The sequence below is a fragment of the Thermobia domestica genome, chromosome 13, assembly GCF_964235325.1.
Source record: "Thermobia domestica chromosome 13, izTheDome1.hap1.1, whole genome shotgun sequence".
NCBI lineage: Eukaryota > Metazoa > Arthropoda > Insecta > Zygentoma > Lepismatidae > Thermobia > Thermobia domestica.
Genome location: NC_137466.1, coordinates 75,607,915 through 75,627,034, shown reverse-complemented (window position 1 = coordinate 75,627,034; position 19,120 = coordinate 75,607,915). Strand labels below are relative to the sequence as shown.

Sequence of the window (19,120 nt, the reverse complement as noted above, 5' to 3'; positions counted from 1 at the left end):
CACTTAAAGATGAAACCATACATTCCTCTTCCTTTGCACTGTTTTAAATATTATCATTTTGGGCACTCATGTACGTCATGCAATACTTCTGCCATCTGTGGCAATTGTTCTGATGCAACACATTTGGCTTGGTCTCATGATTGTCCGACATTCAAGTACGAAACAGTAATCCGTGAACTTATGATTCCTGAAGAAATTTCGGCCGCTGAGGTCAAGCACCACATCAAACCGGTACATACTTTGCGTTCTCTTTTTCATGTGCTGTGAAATTACTCGTTCCCATGAAACACACCATTGATGTAATTACTCATATATGTGCTCTTCCTGTTGCGTCAGCAATGAATACTGCACAACAATTACCAACATCCATTGCTGCCCAAAGCACCACTACTTCGGGAGAAATACGTGTAATTTTAACACGCCTGTTCTTCAGTATTCACTGCTGAACTGGGTGCATTTTACAGACATAACGTTATGCCTCTGCATGTCATATATGAAGGATCTTAATTTATTGCCACTCTAAGTGTTCTGAGTAACCTCCTTGATGCGTAAAGTAAACATCCTTTCATCCAGAAAATCATCTTATGTCATACATTATTGGCATAGAAATGTGAGGTACATTTCTTCTGGGTTCCGAACATTCTGGGCGCGTAGCGAGTAATAGTCACTGCAGCGAAAATTACTGCCCATGAAGGAAGAGAGCTTTCTCCTTATACCCAGCACAGATCTGTGTTCGCCATTCGCTGCTCAGTTGCATCAACACTGGCATCTCGAATGGGACCAGACTATTAACAATGAATTGCATCAGGGCTCATAGCAAGTCACTTGTTTTGACTAAAAGTTACTTTTTTGTCGTTTGTCACTAAAAGTTACTTTTTTGGGGAGTAAAGTCATTTTTTTTTTTTTTTCGTGTGATTTGTGTTTTGCATTGGCAATTTTCTAAGAAAAATATTATAAAAATAAATGGAAAAAGGCAGAAATTTGTTACTTACTATTCTTCTGAAAACTTCAGTACTTGCTTCCACATGTGAACCAAGGCAGCTTTATTCTCACTTCAGCTTTTTATTCTTTCTAAAGCACAGTGGGTAGGTGAGGGGTGCTTAAGCTCAAGGTGAGTTTGAGAGCCCTTCTACGTCTATTCTTCTAGAACCGTGCAAATATGTAATTAATAATGAATCTCTAAATACAAGTAATCCAATTTTTATTAGCTGACAAACTTAAGTAAAATAATTTTTAATCTTAACATGTTAAAACATTACGTATTTCAGCTATGATCCAGCCGGCCCTATGTTGGTTGAAAAAAGAAAAGTCAATTTATGCCCAAGTTTGGCATCAAGGTTTAAAGTTACATTTTGATGACATTTTGGTCATTTTTGGTTACTTTTTCATGTGCTTTTGGTCTCTTCAACTACTTAGAAGAGACCAGGCCATTATGAACCCTGATTACAGGTACTCAAACCTTCACTTGGTGTGTGGACTACCAGCTCAAGATTTTCTCGACGGGAGGAACGAATTCTCACTAGACTTCGTATTGGACGTTCACACTTAACACATGGATTTCTGTTTCGTGGCGAAGTGCCACCATTGTGTACGGTTCGTGGAGCTAGATAAAATATTCAGAATTGCTTGTGGATTGTCCTAGTCATGCTCAGCTTCGAGATGACCGTGCCCTACCAGCAGACTTACCAGTACTGTTGAGAGAAGACCACCGAACGATCTCTTGATTTTTTTTACGTTTCTTCGACGCCTTAATGTCCTACCTGTATTGTGATTGTTCTAGTGTTTATACTTAATGTATTTCTTGCTTTCCCCTGTGTGATAATCGCCTGCTTATTGTCGCTCAAAAAAATTTCCATTTCTGTTTGTTGACAGTTACAACAACTACTCAAATGGACTTGTTTTCTCTTTCATATTAACTTTGGCCTTTCTTTACCAAAGGCCCCGTAGCCTTAGCATGAGACATTAATATCCCAATGTGTGTGACTAATTTTACCCTGTGTTTTTCGCTCTCTTTGTATGTATATCTGTCTTCGCAGACTTGTTACTGAATTTGACATTAACGGGTGCAAAAGACCTTTGCAGTATAAAACGCACCCACTTCCAATTTCTTACTCTCACTCAGTGTTATGCGAAAGGTGAAATCTGAACAGTTTCGCCAAATTCCACTAGGTTCAACTTTGTAAAAACTTTTGTAAAGAATAAACATGTAACAAGTGGTCCTAAAGTGTGTAAACACTCTAATTAGTGGTAAACCAGTGTAAAATAAAACAAAGTACCAATGTAAATGAGGAATATTGGAGGACACATCACATTGACGTTTTTCATGTTGAATTTTACGCAGTTGTCTTAAATGGAAACCATAGCATTTTAATAGCAAATTTTCATAGAAATGGAGTGACAGTTAGTTTTGCTGTAGCGCTAGCCATTATAAAACTGACTCTTTATTGTGTTCCCAACAGGAGATCGGGCATACGAAAAAGGACCACGCACTGTTACAAGACGTGTTCTGTGTGTTTCCCATTCCGGTCGATTGTCAGATATTTTCTAAGTTTCCAATAACGCAGAACTTTGCGCAAAGTATCGGCTGTAACGTTGGAACATGCGTCCACATTTCTTTCCTTGAGCTGGTATAATTTTCACTGCATACACAATAGACTTAACATGGCCACAGGTCGGGGGAACGAAAAGACCATTTCACAGCACCTCGCCAACCAATCCACGCATTAGGGAACTGCTGATGGAGGTAGTCACGGATACAGATATGAAATGTGGTGGGGCGCCATCGTGCTGGGAAAACTCACGACACTCACGACCCACTCTCCGACAGAAGTGATGGCAAGATTACTTCTAACATGCGTCGATAAGCCATCACCGTTCCGTCGATGAAGGATGGACCAACAACGTAAGTCCCCACACCACACTACGCCATCACCTGCGGATGCGGATTACTATCTGACCAATACCGCATGTTCTGTTTAACCTTTCTGACACGTAGAATTTTGCCTTATTAGTAAACAATACGTCAGAGGGGAATGTGGTGTTTTGTCATAGCTGTTCTGTAGCCCATTTAACAATTTTCAGACTGCAATCTGAATAATCTGAAAGTGTTGAAAGTTGCAGGTTATAATGGTGTCCGTATTCACTGACATAATGCTCATGATTGAGGGATGATTAACACCATTTTCACGGACTACACTATGCATGCTTTTTGTGGGACTTTTACTGAATGATGCCAATACTGCTTTAATTATTGCCTCGTCTGTCGTCGTGAATAGTCTGCAAGTCTTGGGTCGATCTGTCACAGATCCGGATTTCTTCGATTTTCTTCAGAACTTTGAACATAATAGCCTTTGGTGCTAATTCCTTCCGGATGGCAACGGTTAAATTCGTCTGTACTTGCCCTGGTGCTTGGTTCTCTAGAGATCAACACAATCTCATTGTGTTGTGCATGTATCAAGGCCATCTTCTGTTAGTAAATAATCTGCAACGATTCAAATAAGGAACCAATCATAAGTTTGTAATTTTTAGCGCCAGAGCAAAAATGACAGTATCATTCCATTTCTACGAAAAGTTGCTATTAAAATGATAAATCACTGGTATGGTTTCCATTTAAGACAATTGCGTGAAATTGGCCCCGCGTAGCGTAGTCGCTAATGCTCTCGCTTTCGGTGCATGCAGTCCCGGGTTCGATTTTCGGTGCGGGCACTCGGTTAAAAAAGTGTGGAAAGCTTTTTCAGGCCAACCATCCTGAATGGGGTTTTACTGAGTTTTCCTTATTCATAGCAGGCAAATGTCGGGGTGGTACCTACTTACAGGTCCCAGGCCGCTTCCTTCCTTCCCTTTTCCCGGATAGTGTGCTCGCCAAGAGACGTCATCCCTCATACGTGATAGGTTAAATGAAAAGCCCAAGAATCTAAATCCTAAATTGTATGAATTTCAAGATGGCGGATATAATTGATGTGTCCCCAAATATTTTTCTCCCATCTCTATTCCCCACCTCCATTGTTACTTTGGTTGTTTTGCAGCGTTTATAACTTAGTACGGTATTTCCACCCTTTTGGGCCACCGTGTACATGCAAAGTACTTACCAGATAGATAAGTATGGCAACCTGCATCTTCAATTTTCATCTATTTTATGTAGCTGCAGGGGACACTACAGAAAATTTGCTCCTACATGTTAGACTTTTTATTGGACAGAGTTAAGAAATTAGTTTGTGATCTGTTTTGACAGCTGTTATTAATCTTCATGTGCTTTTTCTCTGTTCGAAATACAGCTATGAAGAAAGGTTACTGTATTTTGATATTGTTTTTGACAGTAAGTAAAGCAATTCTGTAATCTATAGTATAATCTTCGTTTTGTTTCAGACATGCAGGAATATATACAGCAGACGAAGTTGCTCTTATTACACGTGACAAATTAATTCGACTACAGTCATTGTACATAGAACAGTTCAAGAGACTTCAACATGTTCTAAAAGAAAAAAGAAGGAAATATTTGCAGGGCATCAAGAAAGAAAAGGAAACCATGGGTAAGTACCTAAAAAATAATGACACTGTAAGATAAAACCTGATTGGTAGTGAAATCAGACGTTTTTCCAAATTTAACGAGGAATTTCATTTTGGTCGAGGAAAGACCAAAACAGCAAAGAAGCAGGAAAATGTGGTCATTTTACGTTCAATTATGCGAATTATTGAATATACATAATTCATGTCTTTTTTATTTTTATACATACATCAGATAAATTTGTTCCAGATTGATTTGAAAAATGAGAGAAATTGCTGTCACAAAATGGAGATGTAGACGTTTATTATAAATACTAAAGACCAGTAAGGTTATTGCTACATCATCGGCATTTACCTCTTTCGTTGAAGATAGTTCTAATCAATATAGACATTTCTCCCAGCTTCCATCCCATTTTGGGAATTTATGGGTGAAAGTGTGTTCTATTTACTTAGAATTTTCACGAGACCCAGTTTTTGCTCAACAAAATGCCTCCAGTGAAGAGGGTAAGGATGACATTTTTTCAATAGTCTGTCGCATACGAATACATAGTTTAAATATTTTCGTTCCAGTGAGCATACATAAACAACCAAAAGATACCCCAGAAGAACAGAAGCTTTACGAAAAACTTAAGGCATTGAATCATTATCACCGGAAGAGTGGAATAGAAGCTGTACTACACAAGAAAACGTTAGAAAGAAGAATGCAGGTACGATGTAGGAGAAAAAATTGTCAAATACGAATAAAAGTAATAAGTAATATTAACTACGTAACCCTTACAAAAGTCGTTTACTTACTAACTAACTAATAGTCCTTATCCAGGCGCATAAATTTCTGTAAACTCTTAATTTCACTTAATCTATAAAAGATTAGTGTTAAAACTTTCCTTTGTCGACATATTTCATATACTTATGCTGGGATTCCTGTAATCTAACATACGTAAATAATTCAGTTGCATATGGTGACTTTTGTGCGAGCTTTCGTTCTGCACTACCGAATTATTTTTCTGCTCTATTTAACAAGTTAGCAATGTGGGAGAAACCAGTCTTGCTGAAATTACGATACTAAAACAATGTATGTAAATGAGTTGCCGTGATACAATATTGGTAATGAAAATTAAAAATGAAGGTGCGACCATCGTGAATCGACTCCCAAGTTTTATTGTGCCTGTATGCTACATTGTCCACTTCGTAATTAATCACATATTTTCACTAAAGATTGTGCCATAAAAGAGCACCGACCGCAAGAGAAGACATATATGGTTAGTCAATAGAGCGGACGGGTAGCGCAGTCATAGCGCATCAGCACGGTGACCAAATTCGACTTCCGGTTCAGTCGCGTGTGTTTATTCTGAACTTTCATTAAATTCACACCTGTTGTAAATACTATCCTTGAAATATCAGTTGATTGTGCAATTTTTTGTGTAATGCCAGAGGCTCTAAATAAAACCAATTTTCGTGATTCCACAAGTACATTATTAAAAATATGAATTGAATGGATATTTCCACATTTTTTCAAATAATAATAATAATAATGCTAGAAAGGACTTTAGAGTTGGCTTACTACTGAAAACATATCCCTTTGTTTATATGTTAACTCTCATTAGTCGAAATTCGCCACTTTAATTCGGTTAAAACAATGACATCGCTATGTATCTGTTTTGGGAAAAATCTGTATTTATTGTTTAGTAGCAAACAGCTATCAGAATGTTTCTACGTGTGTACGGCTCTGTTGATGAGAAGAAAGATCAAAAGGAAAGATCTGTAGGATTTTAAAAATGTATGTTAAAGTGATTCACGGAATTCTGTATCAACCCTCAACAGAATATAATGCGCTCAAAAACTTAAATTTGAAATCTACGTTTTTCTATAATGTAGGGTATAAAGAGCTCCTGGAAATTGAGCTTGAAGGGGAGACAAAGCTCAAGACGTGAACTCCTTACTAGAAATAAACAGTGCGCACTTGCGAAATTACACTCAGAAGAGGGAGGAGCAAAGGAGATTTATTTCCTCGGGATAAGGTGGAAAGGGTTGAAACTGGAGTCGGCGAGTTAGAGAAATAACATTCACCATATCCATTCGTAATTTAAAATAGGCAAACACGTGTTTGTATTTTTCTAAAATAAATTCCCAGAGAAAGAGTAGCAAATTAATCAATTATACAAAAAATAAATAAATAAATAAAATAAATAAATAAAGTATAAATAATTTAGAACTCGTTATGCATCATAATTTATTAACTGCTTATTTCTGGTGTATAAGATAATCACTAGCCCAGGGCACATATCGAGAAAGAATTCGCAGAGTACATTTTGAGTATTTGTGAGATCTATAAATTATTCAACCGTGAGGATAAACCTATTCCTCTGGGTGAGAATAAGTTCTCTGTTTGCTCGATAACGCCATGTAAGCTTAAGAAAGTTTCTTCGATTCTCCAGTGCCGTTTTCTGTTTTTATACAGTACCGTAGTTGTATTTCATGATCTCGTATTTGCATCCTTTTTAGTTTATATTTGTGGACGTTTTCTTGCGGACCTCAGGATGCTGGGGAAGAAAACATATGAAGTGCATTATGTTGGCAGTCAAGCGTTTATGAACCCAATATTTTACCGTAGGTTACTTACACATTCAGAGCCAATGGCAGAAAATGTATTTATTGGCTTCCATTTCCTCCCATTGGTTCGGATTTTTTTTTTTTTAAGTTTTTTGTTTTTGGGGGGGGGGGGGTCAACAAGATTATCGCATTTATATAATTAGAATAGTATTTCGGCAGTCAGAAATTAATTTACTCCTTCATGCATACTAGTTGGCAAGTCGTAGTCTGGTATCGCATGACAACTGATAGAAATATATCCCAAACCCAAATCGACAAACAAAATTGAATAAATTTCAAGGTCAAAACTCTGGAGGGAAATCGTGTAAGTCTGTATCCACTATCCGATTATATAAATTTGCCCATTACCTCTGAAGGGGTAAAATAAATAAATAAATAAAATGTTCTTTCATGTTTAGTTTCAAATTGTGTAAAATTGTTAGTACTGCATAATTTGCATTAGGTATTTTCGTAACGATAGCGTATTAATTTTTCTCTCTCTCAACTCACCTACTCATTTGCTTTTTCCCCATGGAAATTTTCTATTTAATTTAAATTCATGCATGAATTAGTGTCTATAATGTCTGGTTAAATACAATAATAAAACAATGCTGTTGGTATCTAAAAATCTTTTTGATGATATTAAAGTATTTTTAAAATTAAAAAAAAAAAAAATCAATAGTTCCATGAATACCAATCAATGAACAATAAACACTGATCTCTCTATATGTTGAGGACAAATTCTACATAGTGAAGTTTAAAACTTGTGACCGAAAACTAAATTTTCATTTTCTCTGCGAAGTTTTAAAATTGTCCAAAAGTATTGCATGGGTATTTACTCTAGTGAAAGACTGAAACTGATAAATGAGGACTAAAAATAATTGTTTGATAATGTGTTCCGTTTTAGTCAACAGATGCTCCGGCGCCCAAACCACCACCTACAGCTAGATGCATATTTACGGAAGGAGGAGTAAAATGTGGCGAGAGAACTTTACCACTCACACGTTATTGTATGAAACATATTCTTGAGGTAAGTCAGACTTCATTAATTCTATGTAAGTTGTCATTTTCTTGCCCTCTGCATAAAATTGTTCACAAAATTAATAGAAGTACTAAGTGAAACCGTGACGTTATTTCAGGATTGTGGCTATTAGCTAGCGCAGGGCTCATAGCGAGTCACTTTATATATATGAGTTACTTTTTTGGGAAGTAAAATTACTTTTTCGTGTGATTTATGTTTTGCAGTGGCAGTTTTCTAAGAAAAATATGATAAAAATTGATGGAAAAAGGCAGAAACCTGTTACTCATTACTCTTCTGAAAGCTTCAGTACTTACTGCCACATGTGAAACAGTCAGCTTTATTCTCACTTCAGCTTTCATTCTTTCTAAAGCACAGTAGATGGTTGGTGGATGCTGAAGCTCTAAAGGTGGAGTTGAGAACCCTTCTGTCTATTTTTTTCTTCTATTATAATAGTCTTTTAGTTTTTTTTTCTCGTAATAGTTAACGCTCCGCTCATCGTTGTGGTTTATCATGTTCGTCTTGTGTTATGCTTCTTGTATGATGTTCTTAAGAGTAGGTGATTAATTTGAATATTTTATGGCATTGAGAACTCTCAATGCTAAGTTAAATATAATGTCTGGGATGAAGAAATTCGGAAATAGGCCAGAACTGGTTCCACTTACTAGAAGCTTCTTACATCTGCTAAGTATGCTTACCGTAACTACAAAGCATACTTAGAAAATCTAAGAAAGGAAGAAGCTCAAAAAGAAGTAAAGAAGAAAGAAAACAACAGAGAGATGATGCAGAAATTGACAAAAAAAAGGGGGGGGGGCATGATGAGATTTTGGTCACTTTTTTGTATGGTTGTGGTTACTTTTCAACTATTTACAAGAGACCAGACCACTATGAGCCCTGCTAGCTTTCTTTCATTCAGCTTTCTCAGGTTTGATCCTTGGGAGTGCGTTCCCCCCCCCCCTTTTTTTTTAAATAGCTATTTGGTTGTTTTTTTTTCTAATTCTTGTTGAGTTTTTCAAACGAGGCCATGGGAATCTATGAATCAGTTTTTAACACTTTAAATTGCGTAATAAATGAAATGAATATTTGTAAGCTTATAAATTAAGTCGTGACAGAGAAATGGCATAGTTGTAATTAGGTTTGATTTTTGAAAACTTGGAGAGGTGATCCTGTGTACGAAAAGAAGTAAATAGGGTATGAGAAAAAGCGTTGTTTCGAAAATACAACATGTTTGCGAAGGTTATTCTTACCCCTTTCAAGAGTCTCAAACAACCGAAAATGGGGGAAAATATTCAATACGATTGCCGAGAGGAACGGAGTTAGTATTGTTAATAGTTATTACGAGGAAGAATCAATAAAAACAGTTTTTTAGGCGTTTGGAAATTTGCAGACGCAGTCCTTGACGTCTTACCGAGCTGGTAATACGAAGCATTGCCGAGCTGGTAATACGAAGCATTGCCGTAAATGGAGCTTAGTAACAGCTGATTAAATATGGCGGCACCACGACATAGTTGCACCAACGAGAAAGTGGATTTACTCGATTTTATACTGTGGAACTGGTTAATATTCATCTATCTATATATATAAAAGAGAACGTACAAATCCTTTGTCCGCTCATCACGCTAATACGGCTGAACCAATTTCTTTTATTTTTGGGGGGTTATTAGGATTTGGACCCTAGATGGTTTTTATCATATCACTTTAATTTTCAATTACCAGTGTCTTGAGATAATTGACCATTCAGGTGTCCATTACGTACAAATCCTTTGTTAGTTCATCATAGGTATAAAAATAAACGTATGTATATGCAACCCGCATGACCGTGTCACTCGGCGGGTTAACATAAATGACAGGCGTTATAATGGTTTTTATCATATCACTTGAAAGCGAAAAAGTAAAAATTATCTAAGTAACAAAGTTTATTGCGTTCGGGGGTGACCGCAGCGAAGCGGGGCGGGTTAACATAAATGACAGGCGATATAATGTTAACATTTACTGCAATCTTCTATGGTTTTTATCATATCACTTGAAAGCGAAAAAGTAAAAATTATCTAAGTAACAAAGTTTATTGCGTTCCGGGGTGACCGCAGCGAAGCGGGGTGAACGCTGCTAGTTGGGGAATAAAGACGAAGTATGGATACGCCTATCTGTCATATCGGTGAATCTACGAGTGATGCAAGAAATTCACAGAAGGTACGACTTTTTTGACTAATGCTGCTCCAGGTCAGGCGCATCGAATTGTAACAGAAGAGTTCATAGTCGCAGCAGATCGGTTTATTCAGGAAAACCGGCGTGTCACCCTGACTGAAATGGCTTAAGAGTAGGCTTAAAATAGATGCTTAAGTGACATATAATTGGCACACTATTCGTGGTTCATAAAGAATGATCAGTCCAAGGAAGTCTTTGTACGTATAATTAGGATATCCACCTGAATTCTAACTTTCATATAAGACAAGTTCTTAACGCTTGCACAGCCATAGAGAAATCAGTATTATTATAAATATTCCTGTCAGTGATGTGCCGAGAAACTTCACATCATTTCAAGAATTGTATAGGATGATTTTCGATCAAATGGTATTAACATAAAAGGCAATCAAAATTAGTTGATTATTTCTGCTTGGTGGTTAGAGTAAGCTCAAGAGTAATATAACTGTCTAATTAGTAGTGGTTACCGTGAAGCTGGAAAGAGTATGAGCTGCTTTTGTCACCCAATAATCCAACTTCAGCACACGCCCATTAACGATCTTCACCATAGAACGAAAGCTATTTTGCGATTCATACATTTTACAAAGGATGGATTGTATAAATTAATTTTCGAGGGTAAACGGGACTTTGAGAACTACACTAAAAACCTTCCATAATTCTCAACATATTGACCTCAGAAGACTTCCAAGTGTGCCACACAATTTACTCTTTGTTCGCTGAAACGTATCTTACCACCTTCAAACGGTTCTTCGTTGATTTAGTACAAAGAAAAAATTCACTCACCAAAAATGCGTCCAGTCAGTAAGTTATGATCTTTCTGCATCAAATCTGTGAAACACGCACGCCTGTACTTGTACAGTTGGTTTACGTATTACATTGATATTAAGAACGACTTTGATATGCGTATTACTAAAGCATTACTATTGGTTGTTGCTGTTGCAGAATAGAAAGTAGAGTTTAAAACAAAGATGCATGGAGGAATTCCTGAAGCAAGTAATTGTGTGCCTCAGATCAGAAACCATGCAATATTAATGATATTGTGTACCTTTGATTCAATTGTTTATATTTGAATGTGTAGTAACACGATATTACATTCAGTGCTGACATACTGACTAGCGTGTCTCGTGAGTTGTTTGCAAATGTAATTATTGTTTCTTGTAATTATTGTATAATGATCTAAGTGATGAAGTTTAACGACTAAATTAGACAAATTTCATGCGCCTTTGAGTCCTGTTTTCTGGAACGTGAGAATGGCACTATTTCTTGAAGGATTTAAACTACCTACACTGCCTATGGTAAATAGATACTGGCCCTAAAAATGAGGAAGTACATTCGTAACTTTAGTTTTAATACACTTTCTCCTCATGCTCTTAATTTATTCTAGTTTGAAAGGAGGAAGCTGTTCCCTTTTCACTTACAAATAAATAAGTAAAATTTTGAAAAAATTGTGAACCTCTTTGCAAATAGACTGTATAATTTTGTATTTTTACCTATGAAACAAAGTTAAAGAAAATAGGGAGGCGGAAGAAATGTATTTTATTCGTCTCCCAGACTTACGAGAGGTAATAGAATTTACTGAAGCTGAAGAAATAATTATCAAACAGAAAAATAGTTGTGTTGACAAGTGTGCGTTCTAAAATAACCATCCAACAAATGGAGGATCTATGGTATATTTGCGAGTAATCCAGCGTTTTTCAACATTTGGATTATACACATTGGTAGTGTGTACAAACTAAAAAATAAATAAAATTTATACAAATTTTATTTTTAGAGCTGAAAATACTAGTTAGAAATTATCTGCAGAAAGTTACTTGGAAAATGGCTTTGAGAACATGGTTTAAATAAATGCAGCAAATGGAATCAAACTTTGCCCACCTAAATTATTACAGATTGTTAATAATAATAATAATAATAATAATAATAATAATAATAATAATAATAATAATAATAATAATAATAATAATATTTCGACAGTACTATGCAGCTTTCTTGTATCTCAAAAAAAAAAAAAAAAAAAAAAACTTTACAGGAGAAGAAAAAAAATGTTTGAAAAAAATTGAGATTAGTTAAAAGTCAGCGACTTCTAATCTCCAAATTTTTGAACTTTTTAAGATACGAGGTAGCTGCAAAGTACCGTCGAATTGTCAGTTTTCGCTGACAGCTATCAGCATTGTCAAACCATTGGTTAGAGAAAGGTTTTAGTGGGGGTAGGATGTATGGGAATTAAATTTTTACACTAGTTAATGAACATTTCTTGCTGCTTCACAAACTACAACACAAGATGTATTGCAAACAGGGCAAATAGTAATTTCTAATTTCTCAATAGTTTCCTTTTACAGTATAAATATCTTATTTTATTGTAATTAGTCACAGCTTTCTAAATTTTTATTGCATGCTTGGTTTTACTGTATTTTGTGTTGTAAGTACGCAAAAGTGAGTTATTAACATCATTGCTTATCTCTCTGCATTTCATATATTTGCATACATGAAAACATTGAGAAACTTATTGTCTTTCTCTTACAGGACCCTCATCAGGTTCTGTATAGTCCATGTGGATGCTCGAAAGCAGATATGCAATGCAGGGAACCAATTGCAAATATGTTTGTAGACATGTCTTGTATTTATCATGTTAGTTTATCGTCTCTCCCACATATCAAGCTTCAGAAAAGGGTATGTATTAGATACTATTATGCTTATTTCTATTATTTTCTAAGGCATTTAGTAACTTAAGATATGGCATACATAAAGGAATAATTTTGAATCAAGAATTAGGACAATTAGCTTTTAAATCTAGTATCTATATGTGAAAAAAACAAGTTCAATTTAGAGGCTGTTGTCCATGAGACAAAAAATGATAGATAAGTCCAAAAGTGCTGATTTGCGCTCTTTGCTTTATCGTTTTTTGTAGTACTCATACACGTAATTTTGTATAGTGCGTGAGGAAACTAGAAGAGGGGGGGGGGGGAAGAAAAAACAAAGATAGCGTGATAGAACGACTTGAAGTTTCTTACACGCGCTTTTTCTTTCTTCTTTCTCCTGTTTTCTTTTGCTGTCTGTGTTATATCTCTGACGTGCTCCCCCGGGCAAGCGGTGAAACGTTGTTCGGTAGATCGGTCGTGCGTATATGCTATATTCACAATACTCCCAGCAAAGCATCACACAATGTTACCTCAGTTCATTCAAACACTCTAGTGCAATAATTCAGTGGCGGAGTATACCTTCAGCAAGAATACCATTATGGTCCTGATAGTGGTAAGTGAACGCAGTGGGCAAGCTGCTGGTCGCTTGATGGGGAGCGCGTTGCGGTTGTTCGACGCGATAAAACACCCATGTATGCGAGAATTGAAAAATGTCTGTGAGAAACTGACGTAAATACGGTGCTAGAAGAATGCACCGTACATCTGCCTTTGAAGAACCTGTGCTGGAGCACGTGGAGGATATCCCTTTGAGTACTTTATCCGTTACCTGTAATATGAGTGTTAGTCACGTGTGTATCTGGTGTGTTCTCCACGAGCAGTAAGTCCACTCGTACCACTTACAGAGGATGCAGGGTACGGGGTTCGACGATTGGAGCTTTACGCAGATAATGGGCGAAAATGACTATATACATCTTTAAATTTCTATTGATCCATACACTGTCATCATATTGCTAAACAACGAGACACACACTTTCCTCCTCTTGACACACTATTTCATAATTAGCATGCATCATATGATCAATTATACATGCTCAGATACAATGAAGCAGTCATGTCAGTATAGTTTACCTTCAGGGAAAAAATCATATATGGAAGCTTGAAGTGCATTATATCTAGTGCAATTCGTTAAATTAACTTTTGGCGCGAACTTTGTTGCTTCACCGTATTGTGTTAGAACATGAAACATTGGTAATAAAAGAATGAGAATTGTTCGTGCTAGTTAAAAGAAATATGCTGGGTAGAAAACGCGCTTTAAAATTATAGTAAATATATATATATATATAAACTGCAGATTTAAAATGTGGAGGCAATCATATATTATTGACTATAAATATAGTGTTTTTTTAATGTCTGTTAACGGGTCAGACAGTAGGGCACTAGGAAAGTTTTGCAATAGAACAGAACAGATCATCACAGGAGTTGGCAGCTTAACGCGTGTTTAGACATGTCTAAACCTGCACTGTAGAAGCTCTAGTCATTGTCTCAGTGTCAGTTGATTTTCAGCTGTGTTAGTCGAGGTGGAGATGTCGTCGTGGTCAAAAACTGAATACCGGGCAATTTTGCACGTAATTTAAGTGCTGATAAATAACTAAAGAAAATAACTTCTGTGCTTGGAGAGGTTTGTCCTCATCGTACAACAATATTTACTGGTACCGAGAGTTTCAAAAAGGAAATTTCAGCCTTGAGAATGCTCCAAGGTCAGGTCGGCCATATTCATGTGTGACCGAACAAAACATTGCTGCAGTAAGGAAAATGCATGAGACAGATAGGATTACGTAGCATCAAATAGAGATTAGAAAGCTTTATACCCTTAGGGTACCATATGACTTGACTGAAGAGCAGATGGCACATCGTGTTTGATGGTGGCGTGAAACGTTGAAAAAATATAAAAATGAAAATCTTCCTCTGTGAACAGTATTGTGACAGGTCTCGAAACTTGGCTCTTACTATGACGTCCCGACCAAGGCTCAAAAGAAAGTGTGGGTGTTCGAAGATGAGGAGACCCCCCTGGCTGTTCGGAAGTCGATATCAGTGAAGAAGAGAATGGTGGCAGTATTTAGTGTGCGAGGAATTGCCGAGCGAGTTGTCTTAGAAACACGGAAGAGAGTCACAGAGAAGTGGTATACCAAGGGATATCTGCCTAAAGTTCTTACAGCTCTCAGTAGTGCCCAAACTCAGATAGACACATGGTTTCTTTACCATGATAACGCTCTAGCGCACCGTTCAAAAGTTTACTCAGAGTATTTGGCCAACATTGGACTAAAACTGTTAGAGCACCCTCCGTATAGTCCAGATCTTGCTCCCTGTAACTTCGCGCTGTTCCCTCATGTGATGATCAGTCTGAAAGGAAGGAGTTTTGCAAGCGATGACGCCCAACTAAGGGCTTGGGAAAATGAGTGTACCCAGATCTTTGCCAAAACTGGTTTCGAAGAATAGAAACATGTGTAATATGTGGTGGAAAGCACTTTGAAAAAATGTCATCGGTAATCTACCTAGGTAGAATGTCATCATTTCACGTCTCTTACATGTAGATTATAAAGAACGGAACATAAATTTAGTGACTACATCATATTGTCTAAAGCATATAATCTATATCATAATTCAAGTTCTAATAATCTAAAAATTACCAATCAATTGAAGATTTTCCATTTTTATTAGGAATACCCACGTGACAGTTTCATGACTCACCCGGGAGCTAGTAGCATTGAGAGTGAGGGCGTGTAAGGCACTGATGTGGACATTATTAATAACCAATGTGAGTTAAAAATAACTTAGGAAGCTTTCAGTATGTGAAGGCAGTCAAACAGCAAGTGTCAGGCACCCAAAAGAGCACTATTTACGGTGTACCCATATTCTTACCTACACCAAAAGTTTATAATGACCTATGAAAACTATGTAAAAAGAAGTGATACAGATAAACCATATGGAAATAAGAGTAAAACCTATTGTTACTCTTAAAGATTAGTGTACAGTAGGCGCTCTTTAATCCGGTATTCTGTAGTTCGGCACATTCTCTAATCCGGCACCGATCGCATCTTTTTCTCTGTACATTTGGGCATTTAACTTTAACCGTAGCTCGCGTCACTACGCTTGCTGGAGTTTTTCTTTCGCTCAGTGTGTACCGTGGTTTTGAATTTTCATTCTAGTGACGCTTCCATATGTTTAAATCGTTTGCATTCTTATATAAAATTATTTATATTTGGTATTCCTCTTAAAACTATATTGACCGTCGATAATCCGAAAAATAATATACTAATAATAATACGGATTCCTTCCTTATCCTTAAAGGAGGAAGGTCTACACGCTATTACACACAGTTACGCGTCTTACATGCACTTTACTATGATACTAGTGAAGTTCTCGACTCCGCAGTTGCGCCCTGATTGTTAGTACTTTCCCCCTTCGTACTATCAAGCACCGAACATTCCCACTGAATGAAGTAACTTATCCAAGTATACCTAACATAAATGAAAATTTGCTAATATAATTACAGTTTTATAACTTTAGATGATCGTATGAATAAAGACAAAAGAATCATATTCAGAGTCGTTCTGACGCGTGACGCGTCATATTGCAGTCCGACTAACATGTTTCATGCAGTAGTCAGGTTCTTAGTATAGCGCTAATCACATGTCAGAATGATTCTGAATACATCCCAATGTTTCTTACCTAGTAGCTCATTCAATTGCAGGGGAAGTTTTATTTCTTTATCATTATTTGTTTAAAATATAGAAAGAACAGATTTTTTGTCAACTGTCAAAAATAGGAAAATGTACGGTAATATGTTCAGTTACGGTAATTGCGTATATTATAGTCCCTGACCCAAACCAAATTGAAGGAAAAATAGTGTTAATAATTTAAAAATAAAGTAGAAAATCATGCACCAATATGGTTGGGGCTTTATGGTTTTAATTCGTATGTCGTTGACATCTGTGCATAATTTACATGCAGATAACTGCAGTAGACTACTGATAGTTCAGTTAATATAATCAAACTATACACTACAAATATCGTAATAGCATTATTAAAGATTGTGTTTTTACCTACATTATTCTAAATTTCATTGCGTACACGGGAAATGTTACATGTATAAGTTGAATTTATATTTGCAACATTTTAAATTCAAGTTATGGAATTACTAGTTTGCATATAGTCCCTATATGCCAAAAAAATCTCTCAAGAAACATTCACCTCAACACGAAATTTGAAGAGATTTATTCTTAAAAAAATATATATATTTTACTTGATATCATATCGACAAAACCATTGCTCCTACTTTAAGCGGCGGTCATATTTAATAAACAAGTACTCCAGGTAGTGATCTTCTGACATTATGCACTACACACTCGTAGACTTGTGAACTTGGACATTTCACGTGTACTAGGCAATATGAATTCCGAAAGTAAACGTGCTTGGAGTGTGCACTTTGGACATGTGATTTTACTCAAACTTTATTTTTATTTCAATAATGCTTATAGTCCACTATATGTGCTTAATGCTTATAGTCCACTGTGTGTGCTTGTATTTATTATATTTACTTTTTGTTTTCAGCTTGAAGAAGAAACTTCGGCACAAAATGCCGTCAGAACTGAAAACAGTAACTCAAGAACGACGGCTGATCTGACAGCTTTAGTAGAAGACAGTGTGTTGCAACAGAACGTTCGTGAAATGACTAATAATGTACAAAATAAATGTGACTCATTTCATGGTGATACCTGTGATACAGTAAAAAACCGAAAAGAACCTGAACAAATACCAAGTTGTAATTCTTCGTTGAATTTAGATGATGTGGACATGAAGGATTTAAGTGAAATTAACCGAACTTTAAGTGACAGTTCAACTGCAAAGGGAAATGTTCTAGGCAACAGTATTTGTCCTTCAGGAACCAATAACAGTAGCATACAGGATACATGAATCGTGATCAACCACTTTGTTCTCATTTACTCAGGGACTATAATTTATCTACTTTCAAAGCCAATCTCATGCTTGTGATACTAAGTCATTGTGAATAACAGTACAATATAAAACAATATAAATGGAGCACACAGTTTCATTTCGTTAAACTTTATTCATGTGATTATTTTGAAGTTTACAAGGTAATTCTGTGCAAAGTAATAAGGGGGAAAAAGTTAATTGATACTAATGTTCATGAAGAAAAGCAAACTGATTTTCTGAGTCGTTGGTTGTAAACATTGCCAGAAAAATCCTTTCTTGCAACACAACACAAAAGCAAGTGAACTGTAAGCTTTCTTGAATCGTTTCATCAAATAGATGGGAAAAGAATAAGAAAGAAAGAAAAGTATGAAATGAGGCGTTCAATACGCCATCAAATTAGACTCGATCACAGTTACTGCTTTATGTCCTTCTCCCAATCTAATAAAACGTTTAATGAAAGATTGTACAGTTTACTTAATTTTCTGCTGTTATTTTTACTGTTATTTGTTTTCCGTGCCTCTTCGAGTGTTTTTCAACCATGTATAATCTTGACTATATTTACCGTATTCTTGGGTTTTCTTGGTATTCTTCCTTTTCATTTCACAATTTCATTCATTCTAATGTCTCCTTTAGCTTACACAGCAAACAGTGGGACGTAAAAGTGAAATATTTCTCTTTTTTAAGGAAAGGAATTTACCAGTTTTAATAAAACTTAAAAATTAGTAGTATGGATCTGCCTTCTTAGTTGTCTGTTTTTCTGAGTGATTTGTCATAGTAGTAGGCCCCCCCGTATGTCCAGCCGAGTCAGCAAAAATTTTTGTGACGTCATAGGTCAAAGGTCAATGACCTTGGCCCGGGGTCAATGACCTAGGGGTACCTAGGACCACCCCCTCTAAATTTTGGCAGGGGTACCTTGGCCCACCCCCTAAATTTTGGCAGGGGTACATAGGACCACCCCCCTTAAATTTCGGAAATTGCCAAATCTAAAAATTTGGTATGGTAGCCTAGGACCATAGTATGTACCTCTATCAGTATTGGGTGTCTATGTCGTTCCCTTTCATGGGTAAAAAATTGCCAAAAATTCAAATTTCGGAGGTTTTTGACCTAATTTATCCCCTTGGATGAGGTGTTATTACCCTATATGGTTATATGGGCGTATACAGGGGTCCATTAC

The 19,120-nt window shown here is 36.4% G+C and overlaps 1 protein-coding gene across 1 annotated transcript in view; it reads left to right on the top strand.

Moving 5' to 3' along the window:
• Nucleotides 1-18,405, top strand: part of LOC145668255 (KAT8 regulatory NSL complex subunit 2-like) — a 54,306-nt gene extending 35,901 nt beyond the window's left edge. The window contains exons 5-9 of the mRNA XM_081735947.1: nucleotides 4,366-4,529; nucleotides 5,074-5,210; nucleotides 8,000-8,122; nucleotides 12,836-12,982; nucleotides 17,563-18,405. Coding sequence (XP_081592073.1) covers nucleotides 4,366-4,529; nucleotides 5,074-5,210; nucleotides 8,000-8,122; nucleotides 12,836-12,982; nucleotides 17,563-17,925 — 934 coding nt within the window. The 3' untranslated portion in view covers nucleotides 17,926-18,405. The remainder of the gene's footprint in view (nucleotides 1-4,365; nucleotides 4,530-5,073; nucleotides 5,211-7,999; nucleotides 8,123-12,835; nucleotides 12,983-17,562) is intronic.
• Nucleotides 18,406-19,120: the final 715 nt, after the last annotated feature.